The 21,475-nt window shown below is 52.9% G+C and overlaps 3 protein-coding genes across 3 annotated transcripts; 2 read left to right on the forward strand and 1 right to left on the reverse strand.

Moving 5' to 3' along the window:
• Nucleotides 1-1,621: 1,621 nt before the first annotated feature.
• COCSUDRAFT_43599 (FAD/NAD(P)-binding domain-containing protein) lies at nt 1,622-4,882 on the forward strand (the record flags this gene model as incomplete). The annotated part of the gene is made up of 10 exons (XM_005645129.1): nt 1,622-1,711; nt 1,847-1,992; nt 2,075-2,247; nt 2,414-2,493; nt 2,680-2,724; nt 3,354-3,496; nt 3,696-3,754; nt 3,904-3,953; nt 4,236-4,424; nt 4,790-4,882. The coding sequence occupies 10 exons, from the start codon at nt 1,622-1,624 to the stop codon at nt 4,880-4,882; spliced, it is 1,068 nt and encodes a 355-aa protein (XP_005645186.1).
• Nucleotides 4,883-8,481: 3,599 nt separating this feature from the next.
• On the forward strand, nt 8,482-10,732 carry COCSUDRAFT_37578 (cytidine deaminase-like protein; the record flags this gene model as incomplete). The annotated part of the gene is made up of 5 exons (XM_005645130.1): nt 8,482-8,609; nt 9,043-9,247; nt 9,574-9,702; nt 10,027-10,230; nt 10,595-10,732. The coding sequence occupies 5 exons, from the start codon at nt 8,482-8,484 to the stop codon at nt 10,730-10,732; spliced, it is 804 nt and encodes a 267-aa protein (XP_005645187.1).
• A 2,519-nt stretch (nt 10,733-13,251) lies between these two features.
• COCSUDRAFT_48347 (hypothetical protein) lies at nt 13,252-21,033 on the reverse strand (the record flags this gene model as incomplete). The annotated part of the gene is made up of 15 exons (XM_005645131.1): nt 20,694-21,033; nt 20,087-20,146; nt 19,907-19,938; nt 19,651-19,737; nt 19,097-19,227; nt 18,575-18,805; nt 18,129-18,326; nt 17,656-17,791; nt 16,962-17,223; nt 16,409-16,620; nt 16,056-16,160; nt 15,562-15,736; nt 15,004-15,239; nt 14,327-14,533; nt 13,252-13,368 (listed from the first exon to the last, which is right to left on the reverse strand). The coding sequence occupies exons 1-15, from the start codon at nt 20,728-20,730 to the stop codon at nt 13,252-13,254; spliced, it is 2,226 nt and encodes a 741-aa protein (XP_005645188.1). The 5' UTR covers nt 20,731-21,033.
• Nucleotides 21,034-21,475: the final 442 nt, after the last annotated feature.

Genomic DNA, 21,475 nt, shown 5'->3' on the forward strand with positions numbered 1-21,475 from the left:
CTATGCATGATGTGATATATTTTTTTTAATCGTGTCTTTAATTCATCGAAGTGTAATCCCGAGAAGGAATTCGAGGCGACGACTGAAGGGTCAAAAGCCTTGGATGTTACGTCATGATGACTCCTGCAAGACTGATGGATGTCAACAGCTGTGGTATGAGGCCATACCCTTTGTTAATCAGCATGCATGCAATATATTTGTCGCCTGCATTGCGCAGGGGAACTGGAATGAACGAATATTACATTGCGATGAAGCGATCTGGGAGTGAAATGTCCAACATTTTGTGGGGAACACTGCATCTCAAAGCGCACCTTGCTACTTCGGCCTGCCGCAGTCCTTGCAAGGCATCACCACAGGCATCCCACCATGCACACCAGGTCTGTCGGCCTAGCAGCTCGAACGTGTATTGGCGTGCTGCTGCCAGTCTCCGCAGGGTTCCCCTCCGCCTAGGCCGCGTGCCTGGACTGCACCAGCCCCGCCAGGGGTTGACATGGCCTTGTCTAGACTCTCGGAGATCCCGGGTTCGCCAGACAGCACTCCTGGATGTCTCCGGGCAATCCAAGCCACGACAGGCCTGATAACTTGTCGCTGTTGCAAATAATTGGGACCAGGACATTGTCCCAGAACTTCGAAGCATAAGCCCAATCCCGGGGCCATCCTCAACAGCTTCAAGCAATTGCAAGTTGCAAATTTGCGCTGGCGCTAGCCTAGAGTGATCCTCTGAGAGTGATGTATCCAGACACTGTCTAGTAGACACACCCCGTTGCCACCTGGCTCCCATGTGCAGATGTGATCTGAGAGGCATGGCAGTGTCTGGCATCCGGCTAGTTGGACTGGAGTTGCAAGTTGCTTGGATCTGGCGGGTTCAACGAGGTGTAGTAACGTGGTAGCCTTTCACCGCAGCTTGTCTGCAGGACGCGAATTGCCTCTTGGCAGGAAAATAATAACAACAAACATGCTGTACATGTTGCACATCTGGCAGACAGTCGTGTAAGGAAGACCTGCCCTATTACGCCGGCGTCATCGGGGACTCATGTTTCAGATGAGATGCGTGCCCCATACGTGCACCCACAATTTTATCTAGTAGATAATCCCCTTCCACACCGAGGGACATGGGACTCTAAATCAACTCCTAATCAGTTGATTTAGAGTCCCCTGCGAGGAAAAGGAAGGAAGAAAGAAAGATTACACATCACTCCAGTAATATGGCTGAATCCAAAAATGTCCCGGACCATTACATGGGCCATTACATTGATTCTCTGGGCCCTGGCGCACAAATGTGCAGGGCCCACCCTCCTGCCGCCTAGGGCTGATTTGATGGAATGGCAGCATCCAGATAATCAAAACAATCCATCACAAAATGTGCAACACCAACAATGTCCAACTGCCACATGAATTGCTGCATGGTCACAATGTCTGCACCAAACAATCCAGGGGAAATGGGGGCGGCATCTTGGCGGAAGCTGGGAGGCAACAGTGCCACACGCATATGAATCATGCAGATCTTGCAAATATCTCGTAAATTTTACGAGAAGGGGTTGTGCGTCTCGAGAAAGCCCAACTCTTGTTGACGATCTCCTCCGTAAACCAGACAGTGTCCCCGAGATTACTGTATTCAAAGATGGCACTACACGATATCGATGTTTCAGACAAGGTGCTCATATGTGGTGGAGGCATCGGAGGGCTTGCTCTGGGAGTGGCACTCGCAAAGGTACAGCGCTGGTACCCACTGATTCCTACTTTGTCCTTAGGTTTTCGTCACTTTCGCCTTTACGCTAAATCGCGCTTTGAGGTTGTCGTGTGCAAACTGAGTGTGAGACCTAGCCAGTTCGGACACATGCCGCAGGTGGGCATTCCAGCTGTGGTGCTCGAGCGGGGAGAGCAGCTGCGCTCGGCTGGTGCAGGCATTAGACTGCAAACGAATGCATGGCACGCGCTTGAACAGCTAGGAGTGGCAGACACGCTGCGAAAGGAGCATATCAGGATGGAGAGGTACCTGCCCATCAAGTGCTCACCATGAAGAAGGAATTTCCGAAAGCAACAGCAACTATCCAACTCTGTAACCTGACTGCAGCCTGGAGGTGACGCGCGACAATGGGCGTTACTTGGGGGGTGCAACATACCGAGACGATGAGGAGAATCGGGGCGTGGTAAGAGATGAGTTGATTGTCGCATTGGCAGCTGGCCTGCCAAAGGGCAGCTTTTACCTCAGTTCCAATGTTCAGAGCGTGAGAATCGACGAAAGAGGTGCGCGGTTGGGACAAAAGCAGGATGTCTTTACTGCCTTCCTGCTTCCTGTGAATTGACCTGGCATAATTGCAAAGACAGAACATATTCCTTATAAAATCAACTGTTTCCTTGGACCGGCTTTTGAGAGGTGTGACTGAATCAGCGAACATGGGGCATTGTGCAGGAAATGGAGTGGCAGTCCTGAAAAGCGGGAAGGAGCTGCGACCTAAGATGCTGGTTGGGGCTGATGGTGTGAACAGCAGGGTGAGATCCGGCCATTGTTGTCATAGTTTCCAAAAATATCTTTGATTGCCTCTTGAAATGTCTTTTTCAGGCTGTATATTCTTGGCTGGGCTGCTGGCATGCGCCCGTTCGAGAAAGCATTGATGTCCAGCAAAGTCAGTGAACTTTTGGCTGCACAATATTCAGGTCTGGCTCTGTGGTCTGCAGGTGACTAAGGCTCTTGGTTTCTCATCTGTCGCATACTCGGGCCAGGTTGGCATCAGGCAAGCACCATGCGCTCACAGTTGCACAACCATTGCTTTCTGCCGCTTTCACCATTGCCAGATGCTATGTTCTGTTCCGTTACAACTTATACGGGTGTAATTATTACTAGTTTGCTGTTTCTTGCAGGGCAATAGCGCGGTTCAAGGAGGGGATTCCAAACTTTGACAGGGTGACTCGAGGGATACTGGGGGGCCCAAATGGGGAATTCGACCTGCTGTTCCCTCTCACCGACAAGATCATGTACTACGCAAGCGTTTTCTCTCTGCCAGAGGTGCTCCACATCTTGACTAGTCCCTTGATTGCTTGCCTTGAAGGTATCCAGTACACGTCTAGATATTCAGATCTGAATCCCTGCCATTTTCTTTGAGCCTAGTAGTCGAGCAAGAGTCGCCTGTATATATGTGTCTGGGCCAGATCTTGCCGGAAGTGCTTTATATCAACCTCCAAAGAACCAAGTTGCACACTATGCTGCATGCCTCTTTAAGTTCGGCTATATTGACTCATGTGAGCGGCCAGCAGTATAGAGCTGCATGGGAAGCACAGCCTTTGCTGCTGGTGTACTATTTCATGGAGCATTTGTCAGGACATATGAATGTTGTGGCAATGGCTGATTGCAGGCGGAGGCCAAGACCTTCAATAATGAGAAGGCGCTGCAGTACCTGCACTCCAACGCTGAGCACATTGCCGAGCAATTCAACATGCCCCTCTGGCTTTCTCACATCAACCCAGAGGACATCTACGCCCATCAGCTGAAGGACAGGTGAGCAGGCAACCCAGAGTCTCCGCTGGAGCTGCTGTTTTTGAAATGAGCTGAAGAGACAAATGAAGGGACCTGGGCTCACCCTGATAATGACGGTGAAGGGTGTTAAGAAGAGATGGAGCAATCGCACTGGGACTGTGGTGGATCAATTGATTCAAGCTGAACTCTGTACGCCTATGTCATGATCACTGTCATGCAGGGCACCAGACAAAGACAAGGCATGGGGCAAGGGCACGGTCACCCTCATTGGCGATGCAGGTACTGCGCACTTGTTGTACTGCTTTCAAGTGCAGCATCCTAAGTGCCGTCCATAGTATGCATCAAATATACGGTCATTTTAATTCGAGCCCATGTAACCTGTGGTAGAACTTCTACCGTAGAAGACTGATTGTTAGTTATCTGCGCAGCGCACCCGACAACACCATTCCTGGGCCAAGGTGGAGCCATGGCTCTGGAGGTGCGCAGACACACACTTGTATATATGTATAGCACCTGTTGTTGATCAGGCAATTTCATCGGCCATTTTCTGCATGATGGTGCTTCTGCATTGCGCATGCCTTGCCAGCATTACCAACAACCTCAGGCACTGACAATTCTGTCCTTATCTGCGGTGTGTTTAGTCACTAAACTTTATTGCAGAATATATGTACCCCCCATAATGGGGGCCCCATCTAGGGTCTGAACCCCAGTTCCTGAACTCCAACCCTCATACACAAAAGGTAGCATGGATGGTATGCAGGACTCGGTCGAGTTGGCGGCAATGCTGTATTCGATGACCAAGTCTGAGGGCGGGTGGGAGAAAGCGAGTCCACAGGCCATCGCAGAGGCGCTGCGCGCATTTGAGCTGAAGCGCGCGCCGCGGTGCCACGACATGGTCCAGCTGGGGCGAAAAAACGGCGCCATGATATGCATGAAGCGCTCCCGGCTGGTGCGCAACTGCAGCTCCCCCCAACTTTTCCAACGTTTCAGTTCTTTGCCTTCTGTGGAACTGCTGCTGTCTGCAATAAGGGGTGCTACACCAGTGGCATGCGGGGCCGCTTGAATATGGAAGGGGAATAGATTTGGCAGACTGTGGAGGGCGGTTAATTCTGTGCGCTGCATAAGAACTGTGCAGGACCTGATCAGCTTTGCCACTTTCTCATCAGTGCTTAAGACATCAAAACCTGAAGCATTGCAGATCATGCGGGAGTCTCTCATGGCAAGGCTTTTCCCGCCGAGATCTCTGAGATGTGATACTTTTGCCCAGAGGTAGCTGGAAACGCTAATGCACTTGATTGTGCTCCTGTGCTGCAGGGGGTGTTGCTAAGGGACCTGTTCATCATGGTGGCTGCGCGGCTCACTCGGGTGTCATTTTACACCGACTGGGATGTGAAGTTGACGGCCTAGTGAGTCATCACGAGTCAGCCGATTATTGCGATCGCTGAACTGACCGCTCCCGCGCATTGGTAGGGGGTGCAAGCAGCTGCAGCATGCAGCATAAAAAGATGACTTGAGAGAGATGGCACTACAGGATTGTGCAGTGGGTTGAGCATCATCCTTGGTCAACTGGATTGATTCAGCACGAGTGGCAGGTGACCTGCTGCAGGTCTAGGTAAGGCGTCTGACATCTATTTTACTCAAGCGCATTTTTCTCTGATTTATAATACGCTAAATGCCGAATGAGGATTTGACCACATGTGTACAAAAGTGCCCAAACAATACAAGATCCTTAGAAGTCATGTGTGGTTTCTCTGCCAGCCAGAAATGAATTGAACGAAAGACCCGTTTCCAGCCGGGTGGCTAGGTGCGTTTCAAGCCATAGATTACACACCATAATACATTAATTCAGTGCACCTAGCAGGGCACATTTTCTGTTTCCTGCCAGCGGATGAGAGTCTCCTGGATTTCTGAGCAGGCTTGGATTGTCAGCTCATGATTAACCTTTGGTGCCCCTTTTGCCTCACAGAATGTTATTCTTACAAATTGTCCCTTTGTAGCCTCACAAAATGCATGGCACCCTTGTAAATGTGGCGTATGTCTGGCTCCCGAATTCGTTTACTCAAGATTGTCAAACACCTGTTCTCATTCTCTCGCCCGGAAATCAAATTCCCAGAGAGTCCACGTCCGCCATGAGTAAGGTGGCCTCGCTAATGGCTGCAGATATCAACTTGTCCTGCAGGCAACAGCAACAGAAAATATCAAGCCCGGGGCCCCGCCGTCACGCGTGTAAAAATCGACGGCCACCGCCGCCCCCGCGGCTATCTGCAGGATTCCAATCTGCGCCTGCAAGCAACGGCAGCTAACATTGTTTGCTGGGATCCGGATCTCTGTCGCTGGATCTTCCTCCCAAGCACATGTATGAGTTGCCAGCTTGCCACGCAGGATGAGGCACTTGTAAGGCTCTGGATTGCGGAAGGCTGATGGGTCATTGCTTGAAACGTTGATTCAAAGGAAAGTCGTGTCTGGATGGTACTATTGGAAGCACATCGAGCTAAATTCATGTCTGAATTACCCTCAGCCAAAGTGGGTAGACGTGGCTCACCTGTAAAAGGCTTTTGGCCAGCGTGTCGTTCCCAAATCGCTGCAGCTCCGGCAGCCGCCATGCAGTTATTCCCAAAGACAAGCTGTGACGCCTCCTATTCCCTTAGCTCCAAGTGATGATCTGCGAGATGTGCGTTTCTGATCAAGCAGCGCCTTGATTGCAAAACCTCTAGAGCCAATCTTGTATACAAAATGCGGTGTGAAGGTAAGCTGCTGAAAGTGTCCGCCGCATACAACATTTGTTGACAATTCCTTGGCTGCTTACCTGCTCTCTTGCTTCATCCAGTCTTACCATGGCTGGGCACAGCAGTGCAAAAGCCAGAGTCTCAAGATGGCCGGCAGGCCTGTCCAGCAAAGGTCACATGAGATGGTGGAGATTAACAGGGGGTATTCCTCTCACTTTGTCTACTTAGCAAGATGCATTGGCAAGGACACAGCGCAACGAAATAATTGCTGGCACACCAACAGACACAGCCTGCAGGAGACAACAGCCTGAATCTCACCTTCCACGAAGAATCCCCCACGCCGTGTCAATATTGCTCTTATCTCATCAATATCCTGGTAAACTGCCTCAGTGTCGTCTACCGTATGAAAGAAAGCCATCGCTCTGGTGGCAAGTTTGGTGGCAACTCCAAGTGGTCCTTGAAGCGATCATAGGCCTCATTAAAATCTGCAAGCAGCAATGAATAAGTTGTTCATGGACCTGATTCAGCACAGGAGTGGTCTTCTTTTCTCTCCATGAGAGCAACATGGCGCTGACTGCAACAAGATCGAGACCGACATACTCACCGAAACCCATCTCTTGGAGGGTTCCTACTGTCCTGGCAGTACTATCCTGAACGTACGTGATATGAGACTGCAGCAGCTGCTGTTGCTCCTCAAAGAGCACATGGAGGTCTCCATTTGGAAGCTCCGACAGCTTCACAGACTGTGCCTGGCGCCTGGGAATATCTAAAACAGCCAAATTTCACTCATTAGTGCCGTTTGCAGACTGAGTTTGAAGAGCATAGATGCCTGTGCTGAGTTTGATGGTACTATTGATACATTCTAAATGAAAAGGAAGTGGTGTATCTCACCCAAGATACTTGCTGTGTTCTGCTCATTTCTCAGCTTTGCAATGGCGTCGGGTGACTCTGCACTGCTGTGTCCAGACACACGCGTCCCCATGGCAGCTATTCCCTGAAGGCCATTAACGTCTCTCAAGCAGGCGATGTTCAAGTATTGTGAACAGCCCTTCCTTAACAGGACCCGTGTATGCCAAAAATATAACAGGATGTGAGTGCAAAGCCACTGCACCTGCACAGGTCAATCCAGGCTAGGGGTCTGGATCCAATCATTGTACTTGTTTCTGAGCGCACAATTGCCAGATACAGTGCATTGCCAACAAATTTGAACTAGCCATTTGAACAAGCGATCTATGTTCAATTGATCAGGAGGTACCAGATGTACAGCAGGCCGCTACGTGTAGCAGATCTGGTCCTCAATAATTTCGATGATCTACTTGTGACTCAGTTAAGACAATCTACGCATGTATAAATGAAACCGAGTTGACTTCTACAGTTTATCATAAGGGTATCCAGGTGAGCACTGCAGCGTCCTCTGCATTTGATTGCTCCAAGACCAGGACTCTTGGATGTTACGTCATGATGACTCCGGAGGGATCCCTGCTGTTTGTGGCCAAACGTTTCGCTGATAGAAATGCAACCATTGGTCGTCCGAGCATACTAACGTGCACGCCTTGTAAGGATCGAACAATATACAGTGATTGGCGATGCGGGAGTGAAGAGATTTTAAGGTTTGTGGCGAGCTAAAATCAGTAAATTTTGCTCTCTCTGCCAACCAAGAACTCACTGCAAGGCGGCCAGCACAGGTAAATCATGATGCAAGCTAAATATTATTGTGAGCAATAATATTTAAACCATTCTGCGAGGCTCCTATATGCCAGGCTTCCATGTTGTCGGGTCGATGCTTCATTGGGATTTGGCTTCAGAATATATCTTGCCCCAGCATATGAGCTCAATCTCATAATTCATGTCGCGGCACAGGTTTTGCGGTGGCGTTATATCGGGCGATCTGGACTTTTCAAGCTTCAATTGGCCAGGGAGTCTGCTCTATGCAGTCAAGATGTAGGAGCCGTGGGACTGTTTACTCTTGATAGATCACAAGGTACGGTCCTTAGATTAATACTTTGGATCGAATCCTCGAGAGATTGCCTTAAATGTGCACTGCCATGCATGGGTGTTGTACTTCAATTTGTCCTCCCACCACTTTGGCATCCTTGAGCTTACCCTGACGGGAATGTCACACTTCTCCTGCAGTTTACAAGAGCCTAGCCAGGGCAGGCCGCAGAGCGAAGGACAGCCATGCCGCAGGAGGGAAGATCACAGCACGCAGACACATCCAATGGCGTTGTCGGTCTCGGGGCGCGCACCCTTCCTGTGCCTGTCTTGGCGCTGAACACATTCATGCTGGAGCCTGATCAGGCGGCGGAGCTGCAGGCAAAGCACAGCGTGACCCTGCATGAGCTCATGCAGCTCCTGGTCGCGCCTGCCGCCCTGCTGGCGCGGCCGCCCACCTCGGCCTTCCCTGTAGGGTGAGTCTCTTCACCTTGTCAAGTTCCCAGTGGGAGCCTTAGTGGGGTCTTTTTGGAGCATACCACACTCAGAGTGTGTCCTTTGGACAAACACATGTGAAGAGTAGGATAGTAGATTCAAGCACCGGCAGCATTGTAGTCTGGGTTTCTAATTAAGGGTGCTGTCATGTAGCCAATTTGTTGCATGCATGAGAGCTTTACAGGTCTGGCAAAGGTCTGGCCAACACTGAGAGACTGGGCTCATCTAGCTCCTGCAGTAGCTGGCCAGACTCACTTAAAGCTCACAATAGGACACAGAGTCTCTGCAGCCATGTACCAACCACATAACACAGGGCTCTCTGTCCAGCCTTGTAAAAGTCAAGCAACACAGAAAAGCACGGAATTGAACCATGTAAGAATCATGTCACATGAAGCCTCTCATGCGACTGTTCAGGGCGATTGGGCTGGGAGTGTCGGGGCGGATCTATGTTGGAGTGAATCTGGAGTTTCCAAACCTGCCACTGCAGCACTCGGTGCATGCAGAGCAATTTCTGGTCGCCAATGCAGCCGCTTGTGGCGAGCGCGGACTGACGAGAATCACCGTCAACGCCGCTCCTTGCGGCCACTGCCGCCAGTTCCTCGCCGAGACAGTCACCGCGGTGAGTCATGGATGCATCACCTCTGCAGTCCACTTCCGAGCCTGCTTCCCTTGTGTAGCTCCTCTGATTGTCAGTGCAAGACTCTCCCTATTTGACAAGAGATCTGAGGGTCAGAGCGTGGAACGATGTAGACAAGCATGGGCCAGGAACGCGAGTAAAATGTCCTGCAACATGAACTAGGTATCACAAAGATATCTTCTCATGGACAATAAACTGTCTTGAGGAGATCGTACTGAGGGATGCCCCTCCATGCCAGCTTCTGTAGATTGGCAAGGTTGCATGTCATCCATGCATCCTGGCTGATAATGTCCCGTGATTGGCTGCAGGAGAGCATGGATATTGTGTACAAGGGCAATTGCTACCGCTTGGACGACATCTTGGTCGACAAGTTCTGTCCCAGCGACCTCATAGAGCCCGGCACAGCCCCTCTGCTGCTGGAACAGCAGCACAACGCCGTAAGCCTGGCCAAACCATTTAGCGCTTCTCCAGGCAGCTCCATCACTCAGGTACTACATCCCTTGCAACCCCTCAAAGCCCCCATCCAAAGCAGCAGGTGCAATTTAGCCTTGTACTTCACATGGAATGAGATCAGGTGGTGGGATCTGGCAGAGTTTGCAGCGGGAGACGAGCGAAGTCCGTGAAACACGTCCTTATTGCCAACAGTGTGAAAAACTCTCACCCATAAATCCGACATGCACCGGCGACAAATTTTTGGTTGAAGATGCAATTTGCACTTGCGCATGAGGGGGTGAGAAGAGCTAGTGTGTGCCGTCTTGCAGGAAGCGGCGGAAGCTGCTGTGAAGGCAGCAATGGAGAGCTACGCCCCCTACACGCGCTGCCCGGCCGGCTTAGCGCTGGTGACTAACTCTGGGCGCATCTACGGCGGGGGTGTCATCGAGAGCTGCGCCTACAACCCCACACTCAACCCCCTGCAATCCGCCTACATCGCCTTTGCAGCGGCTGGCGAGGCCAGCTTTTTCCAGGCAGGCCTCTGCCCTCATAAACCTGTGTAGACAAGTTCCAATGATAGGATTCTTTACTTTCATGTTCTGGTCAATTGTTGCTTGTGGGAGGACGTGTGAGCATGCGCATTTGAAGCACAAGTATATGGAATTACGCCAAGGTAGAATGCAAGACATGTGAAGCACAGTCCTGGCTTACTCATCTTTGGAGATCTAGAGTAGCAGCGCAAAGCACTAGAGTCTCACAGATCCTCCCATTCCAGGAATCGGGCGCCCAAACATGGATGCCTGGCAGTCATCCCTTCGATGCCTCCTCCCTTGAATCAAGTTTTAATTTGAATATGAACTTGAATGAAAATTTGAAGTTGAAAAAATCTGGCCACAGGTGTGTGCTGCTGTGCTGGTGGAGCTACCAGAAGCTGCCGTCTCCCACGAGGTGTCGACGCGAATAGCGCTGCAGTGCATTGCACCAGGCGCAGAAATGGTCACACTGCCGCTCAAATTGCTGCCACAGCAGCCCTGAGAGAACAGCGCATGCTGTAGCACCCAGCCACTTTAAATGGTGCCTGAAGCAGGAGCCTCTAAAGTAGCCTCAGAAACCCATCGTAAATTCTTTACTAGTGTTTTCGTCCAGAGAAATTCACAGAAGATGTGGAGACGAACTGCATGCTTGCTCTTCATGTGAGCGTTCTATCCTCAGGAAAGCATTGCAGCAGAGTGATCTGGGAGCGTGCGCAAAAGGCCTCTTGAAGTTGTCTAGAGCTTGCATGTTGTCGAGCCTTAAGGCTTCACTCTGTCAGACACTGGTCATAAGGTGCATCTAGGTCCTGCAGATGTCAGAGGGAGATGCTTGTGTCAATTGGTCTTTCCAGATAGCGGGCTCACCCTGGCACCTCATGAAAATACGAAGCATATGCTTCTTGAGTGTATTTGCTGTGGGGGTCCACAAAGGGATTTCGGGTTTGAATGCATTTGGTATGCTTATAGATGACCTCAGGAAGATTGACAGACGCAAAATTGAAGGGGTGCATAGTAAGTTTTTGACTGGTCAGAGGAGGCATGCATGATGCAACTCACAAGGGAATATAAAAGAAAACGCGCATACACCAGAAGAGAGAGCGGGCCTGGCCTATTGGCTGATGGACGATGGTGGCAGGTCCATCTACAACCGTGACCGCCCCGAGCTGAGGGGATAAAGACCACCACCCAGGGGTTCACCGAGGAGGAGGTCACTGGGCTCTCAAACGGGCTTAGGCTCCTCCTCAACGACTCAACAAATCCATAACATTCACTCCCCAACAAAAAGGTATACTTGTTCAAGCCTACTTGTCTCATGCTTGAATGACACACGCTGTGCCTCAAAAGGAGTTGACATCACGACCAGCATGGTGGTACTGGTATACCTTGAAATTACGTAATTGTAGTTCTGTCCGTTCAAACGTAGAATCTCGCCCATAATCAATGAGTAAGAATTATAACGGATAAGATGCATGCATGACTTGTCCTCAGTTCAGGACAGCCACCGCCTTCATCAAATCACAAAGCTCTGCAGCCTTAAAACTTTTAGATGTAAAGCTCAAGCGCCCAAGGCATTGATACTGCAAAGTCAACCAAGCGCGGATCACGTGTGCACATTCTTCGAATCTGGTCTGCGCAGAATGCAGAGACATTGTCCTTGTCCCCTGAACTTGTAGAATTTCAACAACATACAACACTGTGAGCCTCGCACACACCAAAGTGACCACCCGAGGTCACACCCCACCAACTCACCCTGCACACCGCCAGGGGGAAATTCTGTGCGCATCAAGGACCCTATTCTGGTCCTCGCATAGGCGCAGAAACGTGCCCAGTCAAAGTCAATCTGCACCCTGGAAAACTCATTGCCAGAGCATGTCAAACAAAACCATCCTGTGCTGTTCTTGGTAAACGTCTACAAACCACACTCTGTGAATATCTGCTCAACAGGACACCCGAACTCAAAGCCCCTCTGGAAATTCTTGAAGGCAGGACACCCTCTCTTGAGCCTGGACAGAGGCTGTCGCAGGATTTACCAGGCAAGATAAATCTGATAATCCCTGCGTAATTCTTGAAGAGAGTAGCACTTGATGTAATAACCAATCTTACCACTTTGGCACAAGAGTGTTGCCGTCTCAGCCTGAAACAATCATCACATTCCTCAGAGCAAGATCCTCAAAAAAACAGCCGCCACTTTGCCGTTTCGGCAAAGTCTGATGTTGTACCGTAGCCTGCCCTCCCACAAGAGGAACAAAGCGACTTCAAATAGACACAGTCCTCTCAAAACTAAGGGGGCACCTAAGAATATGCTCTTGAGAAACTGTTGGTCAGATGTTTGGCATATCATATTTTCCATCGCATCTGCCCCTTACACACCATTTTGAGAATTCAGCAGTGGCTACCAAAGACAGGCATAGAATCCACGCCCTGTAATGCTTTCAGCAGCCTCCTTCACTGCTCAACTCTACAAATCACACCCTGCTGCAGATAGTACTGCGTTGTGACCCATGCTCACCCAAGGACAAACTGGCCAGCGTTACATTGCCAGATAAGGACCTTACAGCCTTGGCAACAGCCTGTAGCTTGTGGCCCACAACTTATTTGCTCCCTCCAATTCTTGAAAGCCAAAGATCAACAAGTGCACCTGCCCTGTCGAAGCTTCACCAAACCTTCACATCGGGCTGAGAATAACCGACATTTCTTACCACGATCATTGCGCCCCAATCCGCTTATTCCAGCCCTGATTCACCATCCACCGGGCAGGAATACTGCCCACAGAGCTGCCTGCCCGGCTGCCACATCACCTGCCTGCTCTGGGCAACTGCCAGCTCAGCTGCAAAAAAGGCTTCACTGCTTATCGCCGTCTCCCAGAGCAGGCTGCTCAACCCTCATCGCTCTTGCATCTCATCTCAGGCACTCGCAGAAGCGCCCGCCGTTTCCTTCACAGCGCCATCTGAATGGATTCTCCAGAGACTCTCCCAGGCCTTCAGGCCAAGCTGTAGCTGCTGCTGTGCTGCAGGTAGTGCTTCACTGCTGCCAGGCGCGCAGGCCAAACTTGCCCTCTTCGGGTTTGATGAAGGCCGAGCGGCGCTCCTTGGTTTTTATGTCCATGTAGAGCGACGACGCCATTGTCAGCTCTGGAGTCTGCACTCGCACACACAGCCCTCAGCACTCCATCACATGTAGAGGTCCAAAAAGCGGAGATATAGAGATAAACAGTGATCTGCATGCAATGTTCGGCATGTAGACAAATGTTCCCGTGCACCCAAGTGTGCTCTGATCCTTGATGAGAAGAGCAGTTGAGCAGTCCTGAAGCTCACTTTGTCTTGCTTGTGAAACAAATACATTAAATATACTCCATTCAGCAGTCATAGCAGCCTGAGACGGGCTTCTTGCATCAGGATGTCACCATAGGTAGGGTCCTCTCTCATGAATTGTTTGAATCTCTCAGGGCTCGGGAGAGAAAGTCTTGAAGGTGCAAATTAAATGAAAAAATACCAAGAGAAGATCCGACGAGCAGGTGACATCCCAGGGGAGGGGGCGTCAGGGCGGGGGCGTGCCTTGCCGGTTGTGGAAATGAACCCCTGGTTGATGGCGGCCTGAGTCAGCTCCCGCGCCGTCATCGCCTCCGACGAGCCCTGCAGCACCTGCGCGCACATGCAGGCACATGCCATTCTCCAAACATGCACAATCTGTGTAGTCCATCTAGTGCCATCAACAGACTGTCAAGATCAAAGCCTTACAGGTGCCTGACCATCCACCGATCAACCGTCTGCAGGCAGCCCATAAAGGATACTTTGGCTATCTGCAGACCTTGCAGGAGTGGAGGGTCAGGAATCTGACATGTGCGGGCCCCGCAGGTGACTCGACAGCACATGCCAAAAGTCATATACTGCGACTATAAAGACAACGGCAGTTCTCTACCCATGCACAACCCCCTGCAACAATGCGGGCCCCTGCGGGGGCGCGTGTCTAGCTTAACAGAAGTGTCCATTTGCACACAGTACGCTCAGCCTGGTTCTCAAAATGGATGCTGCAACAGAAAAGCTACACCCCAAAAATGCGCTTCTTTCCAATTGCTGCAGAGCGGCAGGTCTCTCACCTGGTACGCGGCTCGCTTGAACCCCCCGTTCGGCCCGTTGGCGGCGGCGGCGGCCGCGTGCGAGCGCAGCAGCCGCCGCGCGCCGCCGTCGTCTGACTCATCGGCGCCCTCGGTGCAGTCTTCTGGGGGCAGCTCTTCTCCGTACGCCAGCAGCGTGGCGTCTGCGGGATGTCCCTGCTTTGCCGGTGCCGCGCTCGATGCGGCTCCCTGCAGGCACTCGACAGCAGGGCTTTAGCATGTGAGTAAAATAATTCAGGACGTCGGGTACCTTGGGGTCCTGAACCAACGAGAAAGGGAGGGAGGACTTGCTGCACAGCCACAAGAACATTTTCTCGCTGTGCGCTACAGCAAGGGTGGTCGATGACTGTTGTCTGATTGCAGACAGGCTACAGCACCGCTGCAAGCTGCCCCTGAGACTTTCAAAGTGGCACTGAGGGCTCTTCAATAGCCAGAGGGATGCCAAGCCGCAGCTTCAGACTGGTACAAGGCCCAGTGCTGCCATCTTTGCCACAAAGGCAATCTGCTTGGTGTTACGGGATAAGAGTACTCAGACAGCCTCAGAGCGGGGCTTGTTACTTTACTGTCTGCGCTCCTGGAAAGGCATAGCAAAGCCCAATGGTTCTTGAGACGCAGTATGACGCTGCTGCTCAGGGAGACCAGAGAGGGAACGCCCCCACCTGCAGCGTGGACATGAGGGTGCGCGGCGGGGTGAGCGAGGGGGTCGCAGCAGGGGTCGTCGAGCACGATGCGAGCCCCGGGTGGTGATAACGCGCGGTCATGGACGGCGTCGGGGGGATGAGGTAGGCCGAACCGGACCCCCCGGTGCCGCCCGCGGTGGCGACGGTCCCCCCGTAGGTGGTCGCTGTCTTATGGTTCACCTGGTCGATCAGCTTCATGGGCGGCCTGCCGCGACCTGTGGGCATACAAATATGGCGTTTGCTCAGACATATTGTTTCTGGCATAATATTGCTGCAGTCACAAATCTGAGCGTAAAAGAACCTGAATAGCATGAGTTTCATGCAATTCAGTGCAGCTTTCATGCGAAGCACGTCATCACAGCAGGCTTTCCGCGCAGTCTGCAAGATCTGTCAGAACGAAGTATTCTCCAGCACAGACAGATCTTTCCATGCCTGCACGAGAAGCCCACTGGCCACTCATTGGGCAACACAATCGCATTCATAACCTATTTTCCTGAATGAAACAGCCCCAGCCCAGGACGTGGGAAGAAATCGCACCTCCTTTCCGGGCGTCCGATGCAGCGCCGGCGCTGCGGGTGCGGGGGGCGATCTGGAGGAGCAGGTCCCCTCCCTCGGCGGCCCGGGTGAGCCCACCGCTGCAGAAGGCCCCCCCGGCGGTGGCCCCTGGTTTCCGGCGCAAGTTGCGCGCATCAGCCGCGCCGCTGGTGTAAGCCTGCACGCGCAAAAGAGTAACACTAACTATCCTTTCACCAATACCTTCAGCGCTCCTCCCACCGATACCAGGCAACAGAATGCTCACGTTTCTGAGACACAGATCTCATGGAGGCAGCTTTTTCGAAGACCGCAACAGTATGTTGGTCAATCCGCACATCACCACAGGTTCCGGAGAGCATGGAACCCACTTGTGCAACCATGACTGGATGTGCCTCAACGGATATGGTTTCACGGAAGAATGGTGTAAACTCCCTGCCCTGTAGTGGTGTGCAGAGTGGCCCTTCAGAGGGTCATGCAAGCAAGCATTCAGATGGTACCTCGTCTGCAATGGCATCCTCGTCAGTGTACGTTGAGCAGGCCTCCTCATGGGCCGCGCGTGCGGCCGACGCAGCCTCTGCTGCGGCAGCCGCCTTTGCAGCCGCCTGCAGACACGACAAGGCCCTCCATCTCCTCAGCAAGCGAGCGTCATGCATACTCAGGCATGCAGAACTACCGAGGAATATTCGTGTCAACCCTAGCCTGCTTTTGCTTTTTGATGCAAGGTGTACAGAAAGAGGCAAGTGGTGGCAAGCTGGTCCAGGACCCAATCTCATTTTATAAGCAAAGCGCCAAGGGGTCGTTTCTTCTAAGGAGATTGTCGAAAGGCCCAAGGAGCATCAGCATAGCGCACCTTGAGGCGGGACTTGATGGGCCCTTGAGTGGCGGAGGCAGCGCGCTCGGCGGCGGCAGCGGCTTCGGGGTCGGGGCAGGTGCCAAAGCCGGGTGGAGAGCGGTGGGGGCACGCGCGCGACCGCAGCGCATACAGCTGCGTCGTCGGCGGCGACTCGGCCTCGGCTGACCGCGCCCGGCGCAGGGATGCGCCGTCCTGCGGCGAGTGCGAGCCTGCACACATACACGGTGTTAGCTAAGGACAACAGCAGCCTGCATTTTGCGGCGGTTGCAAAGATCTGCCGCTACCATGGCAAGCCATGCATTGTGTCAATGGCTTGCGTTGCCAGCATTCGTGGCACGCTCCACCTTGCTTGCACGATTGCGCGGCGCTGAAAAATTGATCTGGGTGATTGAGAGTCTCTCAGTCATCATGACCGGCACGGAGTGTTCCCATAGCATATCTGGTCCTGAAGGACCTCATTGTCATACAACGACCTGGCAAGTTGGGCAAGATCTTGTCACAGATTCCAAGATTTTTGTCTAGTACTGATCAGGGAATGAAGGTCATCCACCTGATAGCAATTTCCCAAGCGCGGCATCCTCTTCGGCGGGCGGCTCGGCGGGCTTGCGGCCCCAGGCGGAGCGCTGCGGCGCGAGCGTCAGACGCTGACGCCACCGGCCTCGGCCGCCGCCGCCGGCCGAGGCGACCAGATTTGGCGCACCAGGCCGTCCCGCGGCATGCGGCGGCTGGCCGAGCGCGTGGGCCGCGCTGGACTGCGCGAGCAGCGTCTCCACCTCGTCGTCCGCCGGGCTCAGGCTGAGCATGCTCCGCTTCTGCGCCGGTTGCGGAAAGAGCGTCAGACGTATTGCGACACTTCAAAGGCCACTTCTATATGGGGCCAGGACACCAGAAAAGTCAATTGACATAATGTGTGTAAAGATTGCGCAGTGCAGAAAGCAAGGCAGCCCTAAAAAATGGCCATATGCTTGCAAGTATGTGTCTCATAGTCGAGGCTTGCAGATCAATGAACCCTGTGGTACAGCTAAGGCCACCAGCATGTGTGTGGTGCCACCAATGCAGCGCTTCCAACACCCAAGTATCGATACAGCCCAAACTGCACAAAGATTGCGCCGCCGGGTGGAACTGCAATGGCAGCAGCAGATTGTTGAGCTCAGACATTTTCACGACACACATCCATCGTTGCCCCTAAGCCAGAGCTATGAATGAGCTTGTCCTGAGTACCATCCGGGGCTCAAAAGGCTTACCCTGATTGCTCCTGCGGCAGCACGGTTGCCGCGGGGCCCGCACAGGCGCTCGTTCTGGCTGCTCTCATCGATTCCCTCGATGCCCCCCTGCGCGCTCCCCTGGAAGCCCGACGGTCCCGCAAACGCCTCATCCGGGCTGCGCACACGCCCCCGCAACCTCAATGCCTCTTGTACCATATTAGCTGAACATCAGGAAGCACCGTAGACAGTGACGATGTAGCCAAGGTCTGCAGTGGCCCCTGGCTATGTATCACGTACGCACATCGGCAAGACTTTTGCTCTGATCTGTGGCTTCAACAAGGAATTATGCTCACTTTGCCAGGTGCCTTCACAGTGTCAGGGGCCTACCAGATGCTCCCAGGCAGGCTCAGAACCTCACCAGGAGGCTTCAACTGCACTTGCAATGCGAGATGTCCTACGATATGGCCGCATGTAAGGGGCTTACGTTTCAACTAAACAGCAGCGAATCACACCTGGGCCGGGCGAGGGGCGAGCCGAGCTGGCCAGCGCCGGAGGCAACGCTGTCGGAGCCGTCATGCAGCAGTGATGACTCCTCGGCAGCGGCAGCCATCCCCCCAGCGCCTGCGGTGCGGCCGCGGCCGCCGCGCCACGTCATCTCCCCGTCGTCGGCCGCCGACCCTGTCTCAAACCGCGCAGCCGCGCGCGTCGTCCTGCGCAGGCATTGCCCTTGCACTTGGCACGTGTCTTGATTTTGGCTGTCGGCCTCTTTGCAAGGTCACAGTCATCCTCGCTGTCTGAACAGCTTTGGTTATGTTGACAAGCATGGATACTAATAAATGGCGCTGTTTATGGGCCGATTGCAACACCCACGGAGTTGCGGTCCTGCCTAAGGAAACGCTGTTGAAGTCTCTGCAGCTTTGACAGAATCCTCAATTGTGGGGTAGACAAAGCGATTTACCTGGAGCGTTTGCGTCTGGGGGAGATGGGCAGGGGGTCATCGTCGAGGGCGTGCTTGGAGCGGGTGGTCCGGCGGGGGGCACCGCGCGGGGCACCCTTTCTGTTCGCCTCGACTCCCTCGTCGATAACGCACGTCCCCTCCTCGTTGGTCCTGATCAGCACCTTGGTCGAGGCTGGCACAACCTTCCCAAAGGGCTTCGACACCGTCCAGCAGTCTGCTCCCTCCGAAGCCCTGTCGGCAAGCGGGGAATTATTTCATCGAAATCCCTGACTTCCAGGGGTGGATCTGTTGTCATCCATCTATCCACCATTCCTGACACTACAGGCCAGAGAAGAACCCTGCTTGTACTTACCAAGCGTTGCATTCCAGGTCCAGTGGAAGCATCAGAAAACTCTGCTTAAAGCCCTCCAGGATACATGGAGCCCAGAAAAGGGTCGCCAGCCACTGCACTAGGAAGCCACTAATGTGTGCTGTGGGCACAGGATTAGTCTTTCCAACTTGAAAAGAATAGATGGTGCGCACCGCACAAAGCGCTCCCCAGTGTAGAGGGCGTGTCTGATCTGGCTCTTCCAATGGTCATTGTGAGTGATGAAGCGGGAGCCTCCAGAGCGCTTGTATGCAATGCGGCCCCTCTGCTCGCATGCCCGGTAGATCTGCAGTCAGAAAAGACATAATTCAGGTTTGGGGAATGCATGAAGACGACTCAGCCTTTCTGCCTGGTGCAGCTTGCCCTGCTGTGCCCTCCTGCAGGAGAGCAACAGCAGGCAGAAACCCCAGTCTTAGGGCTGAAAGGGCCTTATACATGTCAGTTCTGGAGCTCTGCAGAAGATTAGCACATGCATGTGGCTTGTGTCGGGCAGCAAAAAGCCTTCTAGCCTCAAACTCTCAGGATGGTGGCCAAGCAAGGCATCAGTGGATGTCTGATCCTTCCGGGCATTTTGAGATGACAGCCCAGGCAAGAAGGTGTTATCCACCAATAAAAAACATCATGCAAGGGAAAAACAAGTTCAAAACATGCACCTCGAGTCATTAGATGCTGTCTGCCTGGCAGCTCTACAGGTGCGAGTCAATCTTACCTCACGCAAGGATGCTTGGCACCCATAGGACAGAATAGCGGCATGGATCATGTCATGGACGCTGCAGAAGGCATCCACTTCCATGACCTGCACGACAGCCCCAAACTCAATGTCAAGAAGCCTCAGACCCACCATTGCAACTGCCTGCTTTTGCTGATTATTAGAAGCCTCAAACGCTTCAGGCCTTCCTGGTTCACAGAAGCAACGCAGATAGGACTCATGGCATTGCGTAGACAGAGTCTCTGCGTCTTCGTACCTTGATCTCGCTGGCAACAGGCGCTGAAGGCCCTGCACGCAATACGCTTCCCTCTCAAGACGCAGAGCAGATGTTAGCCCAGAAGGGCGCGCCAAGACATCATTGCAGGCTTTCAACTATGTAAAGGCAAAGGTTGTGTCAGGTCAACGCAATGAGACAGGGCCACTGGGTGGGTCGTGCCTTCGGCGGGGCTTTGTCGGCCTGCTGGCGGTGGCATCCTCTCCCTAGCTCTATCCCTCGCTGCATGCAACAAAAGCACCTTGATCGGACCACTAGCATCAGCAGAGGATCCACAGTGCTCTAGGAGGCACTGTGAGGTGTCGACAGGACGACCGCGCTTCGAACATCTTGGCGTGCGCAGCTTCAAGGAGTCGATAAAAAACCCTGCAAGCGTGCCACCACGCCTAGGAGGAAGACCGCGTGAGACGCGCACCCCGTCTCCTACTCGCCAGGGAGCCCCACAAGCCTTTCAAAATACCTAGCACATTGGAGATGACGCAAGGCACCGGCACCAAAACGCTCAAACGTGGCCGACAAAGACCAATGGGAAAGACCCTCCCTGGCAGGAAGAACGCGGACAGCCGCCTGAACATGACCCCGCGCGACACCCACTTTGTTCCTATGGACCGCTAAGCCTAAAAGGAATGTCCCTCGCAGACGGCGGCTGTCTATTCACCTCCCGCTGGCAGTGAGGAGGCAACATCTGAGGCGGTCCTCCTGGGAGGCAAGACCAGGCTTGAAGTAGGGTTGGTCAAAGTATTCTTGCGGGGCTTGCCAATATTCGCACCTTCAACTAGGTGTGATGCTTCCTGCTGGTTGTTCATGTGACCTTGGGTGATTCCTGCAGCTTTTGGCCCGGGTCAGATTATGGCAAAGTCCTCAAAGCGGTGGTGGCTCCAGAAGAGACACACTCCGGGGATTTGGCGCGGCTGCGATGGTGCTTCAAACACAGTGGCAGCCTATGCCTCTTTAAGGGGCTATGCTATATCAAGTGGTCGCCTGGAGAATCTCACAGGGTGCCCTATAAGGCTTTCCAGAGATAAGCATGATTGGATTGTGGAAGGGTCCGGCAGCTCCTGAGTAACCCCGTGCAACCGTCAGCCTTTGAGCAAAACACGAGACACCTGTCTGGATCCTGAATGGGCGAGACTGCGATTCTGCAGGTGAGCTTCCAGTGAAATACCAGAAGCCCTGCCTCCCTTTTCACTTTCAGGGTCACTAAATTATTCACTCATATCCCACGTTCTGGCCACCAAAACCAAAAGAAATCTTTGCATTGGACTTAATTGTCGTGAGCTTAGCACTGTATCAGACGTAAATGCATGCTCACATGGAGTGAAACTCTTTGATTTGCTGCAGTGAGGCGAGATGGAGCATTTTTCTGACTTCACACCCCAATACTGGCCTATCCACTTGCATATCTGTTTAGATCGCCTCATAGCTCACAAGGCCTGACCTAAATCGCTTCTTATGCGCTTAACTCACCATCGGACAGTTTACAGTACAATCAAGCCGCTGCAAGGAGCACTTTGAAGCGCTCCCCTGACCAACAGCTAAAAATAGATGTGG

This window comes from Coccomyxa subellipsoidea (assembly GCF_000258705.1).
Source record: "Coccomyxa subellipsoidea C-169, whole genome shotgun sequence".
Lineage (NCBI taxonomy): Eukaryota > Viridiplantae > Chlorophyta > Trebouxiophyceae > Coccomyxaceae > Coccomyxa > Coccomyxa subellipsoidea.